The sequence below is a fragment of the Coregonus lavaretus genome, assembly GCF_964263955.1.
Source record: "Coregonus lavaretus genome assembly, chromosome: 15".
Taxonomy (NCBI): Eukaryota; Metazoa; Chordata; class Actinopteri; order Salmoniformes; family Salmonidae; genus Coregonus; species Coregonus lavaretus.
In genome coordinates this window covers 16,498,691-16,518,790 of record NC_140002.1, presented here as the reverse complement: position 1 = coordinate 16,518,790, position 20,100 = coordinate 16,498,691, and the positions used below count along the sequence as shown (strand labels likewise).

The following is a 20,100-nucleotide window of genomic DNA, read 5'->3' as shown; positions in this document are numbered from 1 at the left end:
CAGCAACTATGGTGGATGCATAATCAGGCCAGCGAAGTACAGCTTGGCTCAGCAGTGTAAAAAAGGTTATTGCTAAAATGGTACTGTACATGGGGTCAGGGTTCATCTTACCTAGGACAGACAGGCGGGCGGCCCTGCTCTCTCTTACTCCCACAGTGTTAGAGGCCACACAGATGTACACGCCAGAGTCATTCTTATGGGCTGGGGCGATGATCAACTTCCCATTCAGTTCCTATAGGTCACATGGGGAGCAACCACATAGAGTTAAAAAAGTTTTAGTGCAGAACATAAATGGTGATGATTTTTTGGGGGGTTGTTTTTCATCCAAGGTCCTCTTTTATTAAAATGGAGGAAAATGTATGAAGCAGCCTGTGGTTTTAATCAAAATGTTGTACAACAGTGCCCTCTATTGGTAATATCGTGATACCACTGACATGATTTGAGAAATAAGTATTCAAAACAGTATGAATTTCAACTCCTGCCACCATTGAAAATTATTTGAAGTTCAACAAATTCATTACGATATGGAAAAACCAGTGTCTTGAAAATACATTTAGTGCACTGAAATGCACAGACTGACAACTGTCCCATTGTCAATTTCCCGTTTAAAAAACCATACAAACCCCTACAAGGCATGTAGCTATGTTATAAAGGAGGTCTCACAGTGAAGTGCGGGTCGGTGTTGTTGATGGGGACCCCGTTTTTTCTCCAGGTGACATTGGGCTCGGGGTGGCCCACCGGCGGGCTGCAGTTCATCACGGCCACCTCCCCCACAGCCACCTCCACATCACTGGGCTTCACTCGGAAGTCCTCACGCAGAGCTGAAAGAACACACAGAGGTTCGTCCATTCATAAACAGTGGGTCTGAGACTAGCTGGTGCACAAGGCCATAACATTACATTGCATGACAACGTCAAAGTCAGTCTACAAGCCTGTAGTTCATAAACATTGCCTGGGAAACATGTGGCCAGCACAACACGCATCACTGCCTGCTTGACTTGGCTTCCCACAAATTTGAGTTCTGACAACCAAAAACTAGCAAGGCTTATAATGAAGGCTTATTTCACAGTACCATTACCACACCATACTATACATTTTGGACCACATCGCACAGCTCTAAATATAAAGATATTCTACACACGGAATACACAGTGCTTTTGTCCAGGTCCCTAACAATTCATAGAGCAAACTTGACCTGTCTACAGTGACATAAGCACAAGTACATGATAGACAAGCCTGACCTCTTTACAGGAACAAGTCATGTTTACTCAATCGTTTAGAGTCACTGTGAACCATTTCAGTTGAAGGTCTAAGGAGGTCCCTTCCATTATATCCAAAAGGACAGAGACAATGGCCTTTTCACCTTGCATGTATATATTACCACACGTTTAGGATGCCTGTTTAAAACTTCACTGATGTCATAACATAGGTATTACATTGGGACACCACATGGAATCATGAGACAAAAAGTATTTGGTGTCTGCTTGGTCACACGTATGGTTACAATGGTCTAGTGCCATAAACTACTAGTAGAATATCAGCACTCTTTATCAAGGAATGATCCAAGGCTGGACTTCTTAAAAATGTATTAAGGGTATTCTTGAACTCAAGGTCACGATTGCACAATTATCTTAATGAGACTAACCTGGATAAATAAGGGTTAAACGCAAACTATACCACAATCGATCTGCTACTATAACTCAATCGAAAGTAAAGTGCCACTGCTTATTGTCCCAATGGCTCCATGTCTCCACCACGTACTGCTCCAGGGAAGTTCCCCCCAACAAGTCAATCAGCCACTAATTATACCATCCAGCTCTGGAATCCAGTGGTCTGTGGGTGACCCTATTTTGGGTGCAAACAGAGGCTGGGGATCAGGGGTAAATTCGCAGAGTGTTTGTCCTGGGGAGTGGGGTAAACATTGATATTGGACCCCATTTAATTCTACTCAGTAATCCCACAGACAATCTCAACACCTCTCTCTCGATCTCTCGCTTTCTCTCTGGAGCAGTGGTCTGTGGGTCTGTGGTTACTGGGGGCTTCCCATGGACCTGAAGGATCATATATCAGCTTGATATCACATTTAAGACCAGCATGGAGGGAGAGAGAAAGTGAATGGGACAGGATGTAGGAGCCACAGAGAGCCATCCAACCAAGACAACAGAATGTATTCTAAGGCCAGATTTCCACATCCATCTGGCATAGTGTTTTTCAGTCCTTGTCCTGGAAGGCAGCTGTGTGTGGCTTTGGTTCCATCTCAGTATAAACACACCTGATTCAGCCAATCAAGCTCTTGAGTGGTTTATTAGCACACTGCTGAGACTGTTACATAGTCTCTTCACTCACATGATCTATAACAGTGGGACCTCTCTATAACATGGTATCCTACTGTGCAATTATTTTTGCATGGCATCTTGGAATTTATAACAAGATACGCATGTCCATCTAATTTGAAAGACATCCCCACAGTCTTACCTGCGATATAGAGAGAGGCGTTGCGGCTGGTGGCCTTGCCTGCGTTGTTCCTTGCCATGCACGTGTACACGCCCTCATGTGACTGACTCCGCCTCCCTGGCACCACGCTGAGGAAAAAAAGGCTGCCCTCCGACAGAACAATGGGCCGCGATTGGCTGTCCATCTTGTCCATCTCCAGGGGCTGGCCATTGCGGAGCCACTCAATGGAGGGCTCGGGTGTGCCATCGGCGCGGCAGGAGAGGGTGGCGGGGCTGCCTACCTTGACCACCACATCTGAGGGGTGGTGGACAATCCGCGGGGGCACCTCCGCCACATCCGCCCTCAGTCTGGATCCTGGAGGGTACAAGAACAGTGGATGGAGGAAAGATGGAGAAACTCAGATTCTGTCAAAGTAGGCTATTGCATCTGTTTATTCACAGAAGCTCTGACAATAGTTTATTACTATTACTATGCATTTAGCATCGAATGGCGTCAAGACGATCAAGTCATAGTGGTTTCCCATAAGTGTAGTACTTTTGTGCATGTTGTAATAACAGTGTCATAAGTATCTCTCATGAGTTAACTTTGCATTAATATCCCTTGGGACCTGATTATAGGAAAGGCATGTACTGTATATAGATTCATACACCCATTCTATTCATATTCCAGATTTTTTTGTTGATAACTTTTTCCAGATCACAAACAAACCAGAGTCGGCGCCAGAACGAATCAGTTGGACAGGGATTTGATTTCCATTGGGGGGCACGCGCTGCACAATTTTTTTAAATGGGTGTTATAGTAAAGACCATAGGCGACACGTAAAGAAATTAGTGCATGGAACTCAGAGATAGCCTATAGGCCAATGCAGCAGTAGGCCTATAACTTCCATCGTCAACTAAGTAAAATACATAGACCTAAAGCTGACAAATAAAAACAGTAGAAAATATCCTGATGAGAATTCAGGTTCTTTCAAGTTCAAGTTTTATTAGTCGTATGTATGGGATACGCATGGTATACATCACATTCATCGCTCTACTCCACCTGTCTGCCTCCCTTTCTATCGGTCTTGACTTGAGCTATTGCTAGTGAAGTGCAACATTTTATCAAATCAATCAACTGTTGCTAGCGAACTTGTATCAACAACATTATGTCAACAGTCTATTCCGGGCCCTCAGAGTTTCCCACGCCAGTGAGCTCGAGACAGACAGCTGTTTTTGCGCAAGGGAAATATTTTCAGGTATTTTATGACATTTCCACTGGATATATGGGATCATCAGAACTCAGACATTCCCAAATGGGCACTTTCCTAAATTTGCGTGCAGCAGGCCAGGTACTTCTATGCGTGCTCAGGCACGCACGCTCCCTCAACATTATCAGGACAGAGAAACCAGACAGAGTCATGCTCATTGCCAACATGGAGCACTCCAAACAAAAGACAATAGCAACATTTACAAAACTCGTAGTGTAGCAGGTTTTGAACTCTGCAAACAACGTTTCCACTCTGAGAATGAGAACGGTAAATTATTAATTAATACATGCATTAACAGCAATTAATGTATCCAAATGACGAGTATTAACGGTACAATTACTTGGCCTACTGCTGACATATGTAATGCGGAATTGATCAAAATAAACAATCAAAGGGCAAACAATTCACACAATGAATGGGGAAGAATTGGCAAGAGACATCTGAGCGCATTCTGGAGAACAGAGTGCATGCATTTTGAAAAGAGACATGCCATATCTTAGCCACACACCCCTCCCATTCTTCTTGTCTCAACATTTTAAATTGTGCAGTTGTGCATCAAGAATTGAGCATAGCAAGTTTGTATGAAGGTCTGGTTATTAAATTGTTTAAACGTCGGGAAGATTGTCCATTGTTCCGTTTTTCTAAGGACCCAAAAAACAGAGGCAGTGGGAGAACCTATTCAAGTAACTAAATACATTTTGAACATTTAAAAAAACTATGTATTATTAGCTAGCTAGATACAGTATTGTGCAGGCTAGCTCAAATGAACTGCTAACGTGGCTAGCTAGCTATCTAGCCACCTTTACATACTGTATAGCTAGCTAGCTATGTGAAATAAATATCACCAGCTAGCTACCTAACTTGATATTAGCTAGCTATCTTGATCAATTTATAATTGTAAATAAATGTAAAACACAAACTCCAAATGCATTTGTAGGTAGCTAGCTAGCTAGCTAACAGCAATGGAAGAGGGTGAAAGGATTAGCAGCTCCAGCTGTCAAATAAGGAAAAATGTGGGCTACTCTGGATAGGGCAGGTACTTTTGTGTAGTTTCAGTCCCTAGAGAGAAAAACTGAGGACAGAGATAATAGCAACATAATATTCAGTGCTGTCTAATTTGAGTATAATGAAGCCTGTTTCTTTGTGATGTTTTTTGTCCTCAGATACAGAGAGCTGTGAAAGCCTGTCTGCAGATGAAGAGGTCCCAATGAATGTCCCAAGAGCAGTGGTTCTCAAACCTGGTACTGGGGACCCAAAGGGGTGCACATTTTTGTTTTTGCCATAGCACTAACCAGCTGATTCAAATGATCAACTCACCATCAAGCTTCAAGTGGTATTTATGTATTCATTTGTGATGCTATCCTTGATTTGATCCTTCTGTTGTCACATGCTACACATGCATGTGTGTCCACATGCATCTCTCTATCCAATGTTATCATTTGTAATGAGAGATATTATAATTTAGTAATCCACAATGACCTGGTGATGTAAAAGTCTAATAATTACATTATCTTCCATATTCCTTCGAAACGATTGCCTACAGTTACTGTGTAGGGCAATGCATGGTTGGGTGCATCGTCGCGAGTGTGACCAGGGCCATCTGGGACTGCCTAGTGGTGGAATTCATGCCTTTCCCAATCAAGGGACAGGCATGAATTCCCACATGGTCAGGCCCTCAGAGATGGCACCCTGGACCTCCCCGAAGACAGCCTGATTCCTGGAGCAGAGCACCGGGGACCCCAGCCCCATGTTTTCGTGGGAAACGAGGCCTTTTCGCTCTGGACAAACCTCATGCGGCACTTCCTTGAAGCGAACATCTTCAGGAGGAACAGGGTCTTCAACTACCGCCTCTCCCGAGCCAGGCTGACCGTCGAGTACACCTTAGACATTCTTGCGTCCCAGTGGCGGATGTACCAGCGAGTCATCGGAGTCCACCCTGCTAACGCAGAGGCGTGTGAAGGCTACCTGTGTCCTGCATACTGTAACTTCATGAGAATGGACAGGAGGACCAGGAGGGGACCTGCAGCTCACCGCCGTGTGCCAGAGGAGAGGTCTGCTGTAGGATGTTGCCAGGGTGGGGGCCAACAACGCAGCACGGGAGGCAAACCTTCACCTCCTACTTCTACCAGGAGGGTGCTGTTTCCTGGCAACATCTTGTGCCATAGACTACACTATGCACAACCAAAGGCTCTTTTAAGAGCCACGCACATTGCAATAAGAGTATTCTTCCATTTACTTCAGTTATTCGATTCCCAGTTTCTCTCCCTTTAATTTCTACTTCTCAGGTTAGGGTGCTGTTCAAAACAGGCTCTTTTAAGAGTCACCCATATAAAAAAAAAATTGAACACTAAGACACCCTACAACCCACACCTACACACTTGTACATCAATCTGATTGATGGATTGATTGTGTTCTGCAGTGGGAAGGCTCAGGTGTATAACTGTGTGGGCTGTGGCTCCTTCCACCTTCAAAGAATAGGCAAGGGGACCAACCATGGAGAATAGTAAGACACTCCATTATTTCTGTTTACGTAAATATGCTATATGTGTGTCACCCCCGTCAGTGAATTTCATAAAAATTTAAATATTGAAACATTTTTTAAAAAGTTGTCCTATTTAGATAAAACTATACTAAATAAACTCAGCAAAAAAAGAAACGTCCCTTTTTCAGGACCCTGTCTTTCAAAGATAATTTGTAAAATCCAAATAACTTCACATATCTTCATTGTAAAGGGTTAAAACACTGTTTCCCATGCTTGTTCAATGAACCATAAACAATGAATGAACATGCACCTGTGGAACAGTCGTTAAGACACTAACAGCTTACAGACGGTAGGCAATTAAGTTCACAGTTATGAAAACTTAGGACACTAAAGAGACCTTTCTACTGACTCTGAAAAACACCAAAAGAAAGATGCCCAGGGTCCCTGCTCATCTGCGTGAACGTTCCTTTGGCATGCTGCAAGGAGGCATGAGGACTGCAGATGTGGCCAGGGCAATAAATTGCAATGTCCGTACTGTGAGACGCCTAAGACAGCGCTACAGGGAGACAGGACGGACAGCTGATCATCCTCGCAGTGGCAGACCACGTGTAACAACACCTGCACAGGATCGGTACATCCGAACATCACACCTGCGGGACAGGTACAGGATGGCAACAACAACTGCCCGAGTTACACCAGGAACGCACAATCCCTCCATCAGTGCTCAGACTGTCCGCAATAGGCTGAGAGAGGCTGGACTGAGGGCTTGTAGGCCTGTTGTAAGGCAGGTCCTCACCAGACATCACCGGCAACAACGTGGCCTATGGGCACAAACCAACCATCGCTGGACCAGACAGGACTGGCAAAATGTGCTCTTCACTGACAAGTCGCGGTTTTCTCTCACCAGGGGTGATGGTCGGATTCGCGTTTATCGTCGAAGGAATGAGCGTTACACCGAGGCCTGTGCGCTGTGCGTTACAGGAAGACATCCTCCTCCCTCATGTGGTACCCTTCCTGCAGGCTCATCCTGACATGACCCTCCAGCATGACAATGCCACCAGCCATACTGCTCGTTCTGTGCGTGATTTCCTGCAAGACAGGAATGTCAGTGTTCTGCTATAGCCAGCGAAGAGCCTGGATCTCAATCCCCTTGAGCATGTCTCGGCCCTGTTGGATCGGAGGGTGAGGGCTAGGGCCATTCCCCCCAGAAATGTCCGGGAACTTGCAGGTGCCTTGGTGGAAGAGTGGGGTAACATCTCACAGCAAGAACTGGCAAATCTGGTGCAGTCCATGAGGAGGAGATGCACTGCAGTACTTAATGCAGCTAGTGGCCACATAAGATACTGACTGTTACTTTTGATTTTGACCCCCCCTTTGTTCAGGGACACATTATTAAATTTCTGTTAGTCACATGTCTGTGGAACTTGTTCAGTTTATGTCTCAGTTGTTGAATCTTGTTATGTTCATACAAATATTTACACATGTTAAGTTTGCTGAAAATAAACGCAGTTGACAGTGAGAGGACGTTTCTTTTTTTGCTGAGTTTATATTCACATCACCAAATAATTTATTAAAACACACTGTTGTGCAATGAAGGTCTACAGTAGCCTCAACAGCACTCTGTAAGGTAACGCATGGTGTAGCCGGAGGACATCTAGTTTCCGTCATCCTCTGGGTACATTGACTTCCATAGAAAACCTAAGAGGCTTGTGGTTCTCACCCCCTTCCATAGACGGACGCCCTCCAACCTATCAGAGCTCTTTCAGCAGGAACTGACGTTGTCCACATTTTTATGCTCTTATCCAGAGCAACTTACAGTAGTGAGTGCATACATTTTCTTACTGGTCCCCTATGGGAATCAAACCCACAACCCTGGCGTTGCAAGTGCCATGCTCTACCAACTGAGCCACACGGGACACCCAATCAAAAGATCAGAGAATTAATCTAGTACTGAAAGCATAAGCTACAGCTAGCTAGCACTGCAGTGCATAAAATGTTTGCATCAAAGAGAGAGCAAGACAATAGTTTAACAGTTTTGAACAAATTAATTTCTCCAAAAATAAAGGAGAAGCCAGAGGGAGATAGCAATATTTCATATTTTTTCCACTTTCACTTACTTAGCTAGCGAATGCAGCTAGCTGGTTTAGCCTACTCAAACACCCATCTCAAACAGAGAGGGATGCTATGGTACCTAGCTGGCTATGGCTATCCAACATTGGAACTCTTCTAAGTCAAGGTAAGCTTTTGGTTTTATTAATTTATTGCCACTGGGGCCCGCCGGTGTAACTGCTAAACTGTTTGCTAACTGTACACTGTACTGCATGATTGTAGTGGGTTTACTAACACGTTAGTTCTAGTAGCTATGTTGACTTGACGTTTGCTAATATGGTGATGATGTAGGCTGTGTGTAGTGGTTAGTGGTTATGATATGGTCAAAGACAGCTGATGTGTTGTGCACTGAAGTCCACAATTGAAGGGAAAAGGTGAGAGGAGGAGAGCGCGTAGATAAAAGCGTCTGCTAAATGGAATATTATTATGCGAGAAGGAATTATCCAACGATCAAAGGGATCATGCTGTTTTTATGTGGCTGCTATGAAAGTGAACTGTGTTTGCGTGTGGTCATGGGTGTATTCATTACATCCAATTCTGTTGCAAAATATTTCTTAAACGGAAGCAAATGGAACAATGCGGGGATAAATATACCTGAATTTGTCCAATCGAAACTCTTGTTTGCAACTGTTGGACTAATGATTACACCCTAGATCAGCTAGATGCAGGCAAGATTGTGCAAGGCGGTATTGAATGTGTTAATGTCTGTCACCTTGATTACTTAAATTTCTCTCGACCTGTGCACCTACGTTGTAAACTTTAATTCATAGGCTAGGTTGTAGCAACCTCATGATAGGTATAGGGAAAATTTGAGTAGCATGTTGTAGCCTAAACCTATCTATGTTACACTGAGCTGGGTGAATGGAATATGAATGACAGTCATCCAATATGCTGTAACAGAAATAAGGCCATGCTCATAACAATAATAATCGTCCTCCCTCATCTTAAACGGCACCTACCGCCACTGATGTGTGTGTGTCTGTGCATGTTTTTCAGTATAAAGTACTCTGCAGCCACTCAGTGTGGACACTGTGGACACCAGGTGAGGACACCGACATACACAGATTCCTGTTGAACACTTTCTCTTTAACAACCTTATTTTCTCAATAACAGTCTCCGTCCCTCACTTCATCCTTCTCCCCCCTTCTCCCTAAATCCTCTAGGTTATATCAGCTGTGTCGGTGAACCCCTCCCGCTTCCGAACTGCCTGCCTTACTTTTACCCCTACCCACATGTACACTGAACAAAAATATAAATGCAGTGAGCATTAGTGAGCATTTCTCCTTTGCCAAGATAATCCATCCACCTGATAGGTGTGGCATATCAAGAAGCTGATTAAACAGCATGATCATTACACAGGTGCACCTTGTGCTGGGGACAATAAAAGGCCACTCTAAAATGTGCAGTTTTGTCACAAAACAAAATGCCACAGATGTCTCAAGTTTTGAGGGAGTGTGTCATTGGCATGCTGACTACAGGAATGTCCACCAGACCTGTTGTGAACAGAGTGCCCCATGGTGGCAGTGGGGTAATGGTATGGGCAGGCATTACGGACAATGAACACAATTGCATTTTATCGATAGCAATTTGAATGCACAGAGATACTGTGATGAGATCCTGAGGCCCATTGTCATGACATTCACCAGCCACCATCACCTCATGTTTCAGCATGATAATGCACGGCCCAATATCGCAAGGATCTGTACACATCTCCTGGAAGCTGAAAATGTCCCAGTTCTTCCACGGCCTGCATACTCACCAGACATGTCACCCATTGAGCAACTTCGCACAGCCATTGAAGAGGAGTGGGACAACATTCCACAGGCCACAATCAACAGCCTGATCAACTCAATGCGAAGGAGATGTGTCGCGCTGCATGAAGCAAATGGTCAAACCAGATATTGACTGGTTTTCTGATCCACGCCCCTTCCTTTGTTTTAAAGGTATATGTGACCAACAGATGCATATATGAATTCCCAGTCATGTGAAATCCATAGAATAGGGCCTAATGAATTTATTTCAATTGACTGATTTCCTTATATGAACTGTAACTCAGTAAAATCTTTGAAGTTGTTGCATATTGCGTTTATATATTTTTTCACTGTACATACTGTATTACGTCAATTACCTCAACTACCTCGTACCCCTGCACATTGACTCGGTATTCCTTGTAAATAGCCTCGTTATTGTTTTTATTATGTTAATATTTCATTTTTTATTTAGCAAATATTTGTCTTACTTTTTAACTCTGCATTGTTGGAAATGGGCTCGTAAGTAAGCACTTCACTGTAAAGTCTACACCTGTTGTGTTCGGCGCATGTGACCAATAAAATTTGATTTGATTTGACACAGAGGGCACAGCATGATCACAGAGGTGAAAGGTCACTTGGTCGGATCAACAGGAAGTATTAAAGAGATGCTTTACATTGAAATACAGATAGAAATGTAGTAGTCCCAGAGTTAATGATCCAAAAGGTCAGTTTGGCATTTCACCTCCTGATGTTTAAGATGACTGACATAGTGACCGAATTAAAAAGACTCAAGGCTTAATCATGCAATCGCTCTCTCCATCTGTCTTTCATATGCAGGTATGTTTTGACGTGAGAGAGGATGCCAACCCCCAGTCCCGTCATCGACACCTCACCCTCTCTAAGACAACCCTCAGGCCAACTGGGGGCCCAAGGCTGGTTAGGAGACTCCGCTAGAGACACTATTATGTAATTGTGGTGACCTGAGAGAATATGAAGTTTAGTAGCACTGTAATTCATTAATCATATGCGGCCTTCCTTGCTCTTCTGTTCTTATCCCTTTCCATTTGTCTGTCTTTGACACTCTTTCTCACACCTCTCTCCCATCTGCTCTTTCTTCCTCTCTCTGTTGTTATAATGCACACCAGATGTGCAATGAAGTACAGATTGAACTTGTATTTATAATATAATAAATGTTACAACTATAATATTTAAAATACATGTATTATGTATTTATAACACTTGGATAATTAACTTCTTTCAATAAAGCTTTTCACATTCTCTACTGGAATTAGTTCACATTCTCTACTGGTTGAAATTAAGTCTCTCATTTGATGAAATACTACACTTATCCTGTGTCCTCAGATCAGTGCAGATGAAGGAAATTAGATGGTGAGATGAACCTGTTTTAGAGTATTTACATGATGCATAGGAAGTGTACTGTTTTTTAATTCTGGTCCTGTATATATGAATTACAAATCAGCTTTAACTAGTTAAATCATGTTTTTGTCACGCCCTGGTCTATAGAACTCTAGCTAGTTTGGTCAGGGTGTGAATTTCTAGGTTTGTATTTCTATGTTTGGCCGGGTGTGGTTCCCAATCAGAGGCAGCGGTCGCTCGTTGTCTCTGATTGGGGATCATCCTTAGGCAGCCAGTTTTCCTGCCTGTGTTGTGGGTTCTTGTTGTGTTCCTGTTTTAGGCTTGTGTGTTAGCCTTTGGACCGTCACGGTTAAGTTTTGTTATTTTGGTTACTGTGTCGTGTGTTTATTCTTTAATAAACATGTACGCCTTTCACGCTGCACCTTGGTCCGTCCCGTTCCTTAACGTACGTGACAGTTTTCTAGTCTACTGCAGAGTTACAATGTGTAACCATTGATGCCCCAGAACAGGATTGGTAAACACTGTTGAAGTGTATAATTGTAATACATACGTGCAGACACAGCATCATTCAGACTGGAGTTTGATACTCCTGGTATTAGATATGACTGAAAACGAATGGCTCACAGACATTCATTCCTAAACAGCACATTTATTTGCCAAGATAGGGTACATGATCAGTTAATATATTCAATGCATAGGCTACAATGTGGGAAACTCATGCTTGGTAATAACTACACGTGTATATACAACTTGCATCCTTGGCACATTAAAGTTATATTATATTCTACTCAATCCATAGGCTTCAGTGATGCCATTCAGTGTCTTGAAGTCAATACAACTGGCTATGATAGCTGAGGTTCATAGCTAGGTTCATAGCTAGCTAGCCAGCTAGCTAATATTGACATTATATTTAATATTGACAAATAAGCATGATGTGTGTAACAGCCACATTTCCTTCACTCAGTCATTATCTGCAATTTATTGGGGATGAATGATTAACCAGTGGAAGCAATTAAAACCACTGTTCTGAACTAATATTTATACCAAACGTTTTAGATCGGCTACATAGCTACACATCCATAGGCATACATGTATTTTTTATCCTCCATTACACAACAAGCAAGAAAGGAGTTACAGTAGCTAGCTACGTTACTTCAGCTGCATTGCATGGCAAATATTAGCAAGGCAAGCTTACAAAATTGTACATTCAATTTGCAGTAAATGCAGTTAGCTAGATTCTTTACATCCACTGTTTCACAAGACGACAACCTGGTTTGCTGGTTTTCTCAGGAGTCCCTAAAACATTAAACAACACAAATGACAATTTCATACGCATGCCAAAACGCCCATAAAGCTAGCTAAATATAGTTTTTGGGCTAAAGTTTCCTAGCTAGTCAGCTAGCTTGCTAAATGGCGATTTTTGAAAATTAACTTTATGACCCAGAAATAAGCAGAATCGTTTCTCTACATTAACTAACATATCCTCTTAACTGTAAATGTTTTGCATTATTCGTTATGATGTTATAATTACTTACATTTGGTTCCATCCCAGTATTTTTGTCAGCAATCTTTACTGAAGCATCAGCATTGGGTTGCAGTGTCAAATTCATCATGGGTGTTTTGGGAACCACTCGATATGATTGGTCATCGTCCAGCGTTCGCCGCTGGTGATTTGCATAAAGTTGGGGAAAGCTAAACTTTTTCACCGCTTCCCACGTCAGGTTTGCACCGCCCAACGGTCCCCCGCCCACTCCGCTTCTCACCGCTTTCCTTCCATTGAAAATGAATAAGAAGCGGTGCCCCCTAGTGCCCTCTCGCTTCACCTCTTCCTCTCTGCTGAAACTATCACACCGGAGAAAGCATCCGAGCGAGAGAAACAGTGCCCCTCTGTCTTCCTATATGTAACCCATGTATCTTATGTTATCTGGCTAAAAAGAGTATGACATGCCATACTATTCTTGCCAAGACAGCATCAGATACATGGTCTACACATTCTGAGACAGATGGGCGCTGTTTGCTCGTTCGGATGCTTTATCTGAGATTGATGCGTTTTTCTCTGTCAAATAAATTATCAATATTTCAATATTTTATTTGGACGGGCAAGAAGGTACGGTTGGACGGGCCTCCTAAGGCCCGACCATAACGCCGGCCCTGAAACAAACACGAGTCATGGATGACCTTCACTTCCTTGTAACACAACTCATGTAGCGGGAGGCCCTGTACAATCTGATCCGTTTTGAAGGCTACATACAACAACAAGCATCTCCTTTGGGAGGCTACCCAATGCTTTTCATACCATAAGCAACTCCCACCTTCAAAAACGAGTTTTGCTGTGAAGGAGACGACACTGTAGTACAGTATGACTCAGAGGCTAATGGCTAATGAAGAGACGGAGTGAGGATAACATGAGGGACAAAGTCGCCTCAAACAAACTCGGACTGAAGTAGTCTGAAGTGTGTGGTCCCCTTTTCAAAGTGGAGCAAGGGTATACTTAAGAGTCAGTAATAGTGGGCTTTTACAGTACAGAGACACCACACCCAGAGAGTGCCCCTAGTCCAGGGTCAGCTCACACGCTTAAGTAAGAACACCCAACACAAACAAGCAGAGACTCCGGTTACCAACAAACAATGTCTATTCTTAAGCCAGCAGCATTGGAATTCCCATTGTTTAATTGCCCTATGGTATTGGATGACTCCAAGTTGCAGGAAGTGGGGGGATTCTGCTGTACTTCCTGTATGGGACAGGAAGCTAAACCAGTCGCAAGGCCATTCCCCCCTCCCCCACTAAACGATGGAACAAAAGCGCCTTCACACAAACAAAATCAAGAGGGCTCAAAAGGAAATCCGTCACCTGTGCACTGAGCGTTGGGCAGTGGCAGCGTACTCCTGCTATTACTGGCCTGTCGACAATGCCCTTATTGAGTGGCAATGTCAAAACATGTCAATCACATGGGCCAATGGGAGGGACTTAGGAGGATGATACCCTATTGATGCTAAGGCTTAACTGGGGATATGTACTATTGGATAAAAATCACAAACTTTGGCCATTGAGCTGCGATGGGCTATATGTGCCTGTGTAGGATTTTTATATTAAATATTGAAACTAGAACAGCTATCTGATGGATGCTTTCATCATGCATGAGAGGACATGCTTTCAAAGACTGTCAAGATCTTTTTCATAGGTTTTCAGATGTAATTTGCAACACTAGGCTAGCTATAGGCCTACTCCTGATCACAGGATAAGACATTCTTGGCAGTGGCTTGCTATGAAAAGACTATATTCTTTCGGACATAGCTATTTCCTGAGGAAGAAACATCTCAAAATCCTAAAATTATTTTGAAAATGTAATATTATATTTGCATAATATGTATATTATTTTCAAAACCTCTAGAATACTCTAATCATCTTTCCTAAATTGTCACTTCCAAATTGATTGGAATAACAGTGTGTCTCACAGATGGGCTGACTTGGCAGGTACTGTAGGCTAGATCACGTGTTTATTATTTACTAAACAACAAAGTGCCATTGAAAAGTAGGAATACATTTGTTCCTCTTTTTTTTACAAAAAGCAGGGGAAACAAACAAAATCAGTAACAGGAGAGAACTATATTCGCTATGGATCACACAGATACTCCTAAAGCCTGGCTTTAAAAAGCTAAGCCGATCAATAAACAAATGGTGGCTCTGATTCCACTGGAATCTCTATTTGTAAACTGTTGTTGAGATAAAGTTATTTTGTTGAGAGAGAAACTTCTGTTGAGAATGAGTTCAATGCATTCAATACCGCACAAACCAGGCAACAATAACTCAGCCAATATTGGCTACAACTACGGTATTACTAACTTTATTTATTCCAATTGATAGCAATAGTGAGAATTAAATTAACACTAAATGCATTATCAGATATGTCACACTATCGATGTTTACCATAGATAGGCCTACATTACATGTATAATATAAAAATAAAAGCCTTACCTGCAAGGTTGCCAAGAGTTGCGAAAAATACTAACAGTCTTGTAAACACCTGTTCCGTCATTTTAAATGTTAGGTCACCAAAACACACCATGTAAACAAATTCTTATTGCATCGTTCACCTATCTGGTGCATATTATTTCACTTGAGGACGTTCGTTTCCTTTCAACTTTTACGCACGAACCAAATTTGAATTTCAGGGATTTCTTCTCAAGATTTAATAAGATTTTTCAGATATTTCAATGTTTGTTTCGTTTGCCATTCCGTCACACAATGATTACTGCTTTATCTAGATCCAACAGAGCGCCAACGCAATTAGGAACAGTCCCTAGTGACTATGATGCGAACAGAATTGAGGTAGGCGAAGTGGCAACAAGACACCGCCTAAAAAAAGCGACACTCCCACGTTTGAACTCCCTGGCTGGAAATTACTTTAATCGCATGAGGGGTTTATGCCACCGTTTTATCACCAACACCTGCTAAGCATTACAAACATTGAGATAGATGCCAAGGAATAAAAAGAACTGCCACTGCATACATAGGCTACACAGGATATATTGTGGTCTACTTTGAACATAAATTGTTTCCTGAAACGCAATAATAAGATCATTTGCACCTGGGGCACTTTAAAGCCTACCTTATTCGTTTACATTCATTTACATTTTCCCTTATTTGAAGTGCCAATTTGAGGTTATCAATTCTGGTAGCCTACAGCAATATTGATCCTCATAAGCTATACTGGTTGCCTATTTGTTTGGTTTCCTGCATTCTTGGAATGTTTATATATATATATTTAACTAGTCAAGTCAGTTAAGAACAAATTCTTATTTACCTACCAAACAGCAAAATGCCTCCTCCAGGGACGGGGGCTGGGATTAAAAATAAAAAATAAAATACTAATATAGGACAAAACACACATCACGACAAGAGACACCACAACACTACATAAAGAGAGACCTAAGACAACAACATAGCATGGCAGCAACACAACATGACAACAACATGGTAGCAACACAACATGGCAGCAGCACAACATGGTAGCAGCACAAAACATGGTACAAACATTATTGTGCACAGACAACAGCACAAAGGGCAAGAAGGTAGACAACACTAGATTATTTGAAGCAGCCACAACTGTCAGTAAGAGTGTCCATGATTGAGTCTTCGAATGAAGAGATGGACATAAAACTGTCCAGTTTGAGTGTTTTTTAATACAACCAGCCATGTGGACTGGTCTTCAATTTCCATGTTTTTCGTTAAAACAATTTGTAGCAGCAGTTCTGTCAACACTACATGGAGAGGCAGGAAATGTGGAGGCTCCCATGTTTCTAAACAATAGATGTAAATTATATGATCTCATCTCTCATGAACTGATGAGATTTTACAGTTCTTGCAGTCATGTCATATCTCATGGTTTAACATTGCATTATTTCATCTAAACTGAAAAGATGTTGCACAACAAGGAATTGGAAATGCAAGGAATTGTTTTGTAGAGAGAAGCAATCTCAATAATATAATAATCTGCTAATATCAACAGCCTTCTTTTTCAACTGATTAAAATTACTTATGGAGAGGTTTGACTTGCTCTAGCCTACAGATTCATGCAGAGTAGCCCTAACGAGTAACATATACATTCTGATGTTTTCTTTTAGTGTTTAGAGTTTTAATTGAGACACATTTTAATTGAGACAAAATGGATACATCTCTCTTTTCCACCCTGCAACAAATCCACTCGGATGTCATCACCTAGTGATACATTACAGCAGAAACAACAAGGAGGTCCGGCTAGAGTATAGCTGTGAGGAGAAAAGAAAAACAACTTCAGGAGCTAATAGTTACTTATCCCAATTACCCAAGATCCCCTGTGCAAACAGGGCTCCCAGAGGGAGATAAGAGAGAGGGAGAAAGGGGGAGAACTACAACTGGTAGTTAATTCCCTCCCAAAAAACATATAAATAAAGTGTTGTTTAGTGAACCTGCCATTGTGTTGGTCTAAAAAGGCCCAGTCGAGGTGACGGACGCTTATATTGATCCAACAACTCGGCCTCGATGGCCTTGGCATTGGCCAGATTTCAGCCAGTAACAAACGGTTTAGAGAGGCTGAAGGAAGATGACTTGCCCTAAACATAGTGCATGGAAATGATGGTGGTTAAAGATGTGCTGAGGGATGACTTTTAAATGGACCTCTTTTCATTATATAAAGTCTCAAAAGGTCAAGGAGGTGTTGGAATGGGTAAGAGGGATGAATGGAATGAGAAAAAGAATGTGTTATAAAACAGGGACTTAATGCTAAAAGCTTTTGAAGTGTTTATTTTAATTTTAAATAAGCTAGAAAGATATATACTTGCAACAGTGGCGGTCTGTGCTAATTAAGATGAGGACGATTATTTTTGTTATGAGCATGGCCTTATTTCTATTACAGCATATTGGATGACTGTCATTCATATTCCATTCACAGAGCTCAATGTTACATAAATAGGTTTAGGCTACTACATGATACAAAAATGTTCCCTATACTCATGAGGTTGCTACAACCTAGCCTATGAATTAAAGTTTACAATGTAGATGCACAGATCGAGTGAAAAATTTGACAGACAGCGACACATTCAATACCGCCTTGCACACTCCTGCCTGCATCTAGCTGATCTAGGGTGTAATCATTAGTCAAACAGCTGCAAATGAGAGTTTCTATTGGACAAATTCAGATATGTTTATCCCCGTTTCGTTCCGTTTGCTTCCGTTTAAGAAAAGTTTTTCAACAGAATCTGCGGAATGAATACACCCCTGATAACACGCAAACACAGTTCACTTTCATGGTAGCCACATACAAACAGCATGAACATTTGGCTCGTTGTATAATTCCTTCTCACATCTACGCACTCTTCTCTTCTCACGTTTACCCTTCGCTTGTGGACTTCAGTGCACAACACATCAGCTGTCTGTGACCAGACGAAAAAACCTTTCCAAGCTAAACCTTCATATCATAACCGCTAATCGCTACATCGTTGTTACAATATTTGCTAACAACGTTAGTAAAGTCATTGTCAACAGAGCTACTAGAACTAACACGTTAGTAAACCCACTACAATCATGCAGTACAGTGTACAGTCAGCAAGCAGGTTAGCAGTTACACCGGCGGACCCTGGTGGCAATAAATTAATAAAACCAAAAGCTTACCTTGACTTGGAAGAGTTCCAGTGTTGGATAGACACAGCCAGGTAGTGAAAAGTGAAAAAAATACAACGAAATATAGCTAGCTCTCGCTCTCTCTCTATCTTGCTTCTCCTTCATTTTTAAATAAATAAACGTGTTCAAAACGGTTAAACTATTGTCTTTCTCTCTCTTTGAGTCAACTACTCACTTCATTTTATGCACTGTAGTGCTGGCTAGCTGTAGCTTATGCTTTCAGTACTATATTCATTCTCTGATCCTTTGATTGGGTGGACAACATGTCAGTTCATGCTGCAAGAGCTCTGATAGGTTGGAGGACTTCCTCCTTAAGTTGTCATTATTACTGTGTAAGTCTATGGAAAGGGGGGGGGGGAGAACCATGAGCCTCCTAGGTTTTGTATTGAAGTCAATGTACCCAGAGGATGACAGAAAATAGTTGTCCTCCTGCTACACCATGGTGCTACCCTACAGAGTGCTGTTGAGGCTGCAGTAGACATTCATTGCAAAATAGTGTGGTTTAATCATTTATTTGGTGACATATATTCTTTAATGTTTCACTATTTTTCTGAAATTCACTGAGGAGGATGGTCCTCCCCTCCCTCCTCTGAGGAGCCTCCACTGACTTGCAATCTCGTTTGAAGCACCACTACACAAATGTATCTTAAAACAGAAGCAATCCAGTGCTACATCATTTTTATAGTTACACACTGAAAACCAGGTCAAAGATCACAAAAATAAATTCCATTGAGGGTAGATTATTGTTTAATCAAAGGTACACTGAAAATCCCAATGTGCTGTCATTACTCAAAACCTTTGTGGAAACCCATTGCGCTACCATATTAGAGTACAGTTACTTGAAGTGGTTTTGTAGGGGGTCCAGATTTGAGTTATATCAGCTTAAACATTTTGAGTAAGTCAAGAAAGGTTTGAAGTACATTGATCTTTAAGCTCATTGTTAATTAAATGCAAAACGTATTAGTGGCTTAACAGAGTTCAAGCCACAATTGTTCCTTAAAACAAGTTGAAAGAAGAACGACATTCCAAACTTTTTGGCTGCAGTTTGAGGTTTTCAACAATATTGATGCAAATACAGCAACATGAGTCAACTCCGGTGAATCTGACCCAAGTCATCTCATACTGGTTTTCCATCAATCGTCCAATACATTTTTCAGTGTTTTCCATCTTAAAGATGTCACGCATTGGTCCTCACACTGGGACACATGCGGAGCGCAAAGTTTCTCATAACAGCTTGGGGCAGGCATAGCGGTCTCACGCTACGATGAAATAATACACTTAACATGCAAATTACATCCTTAAATAATTGATATATAACTGATAATTTTTCATATGTATTTAACTTTTCATTAGTAATTGGATACAAAATATGTATGCAAATGACCGAAATTAATTAGACCTTTGTTTGCAAACTTGATGTCTTTCAGTACTATTATTTAATACATCAATAGATTATAAAATATCAAATACATGACCTAATCAGTAACGCATTATAAATTAAGACACCTAATTGCAGTAAT

General features: G+C 41.7%; 1 protein-coding gene across 1 annotated transcript in view; it reads right to left on the bottom strand.

Moving 5' to 3' along the window:
• The window catches only part of LOC311142253 (roundabout homolog 4-like), a 40,037-nt gene extending 24,433 nt beyond the window's left edge, over window positions 1-15,604 (bottom strand). Inside the window, exons 1-4 of the mRNA XM_084177873.1 lie at window positions 15,398-15,604; window positions 2,476-2,808; window positions 664-821; window positions 112-232 (exon numbers count right to left, since the gene is read on the bottom strand). Coding sequence (XP_084033999.1) covers window positions 112-232; window positions 664-821; window positions 2,476-2,808; window positions 15,398-15,488 — 703 coding nt within the window. The 5' untranslated portion in view covers window positions 15,489-15,604. The remainder of the gene's footprint in view (window positions 1-111; window positions 233-663; window positions 822-2,475; window positions 2,809-15,397) is intronic.
• Between the last annotated feature and the right edge of the window lie 4,496 nt (window positions 15,605-20,100).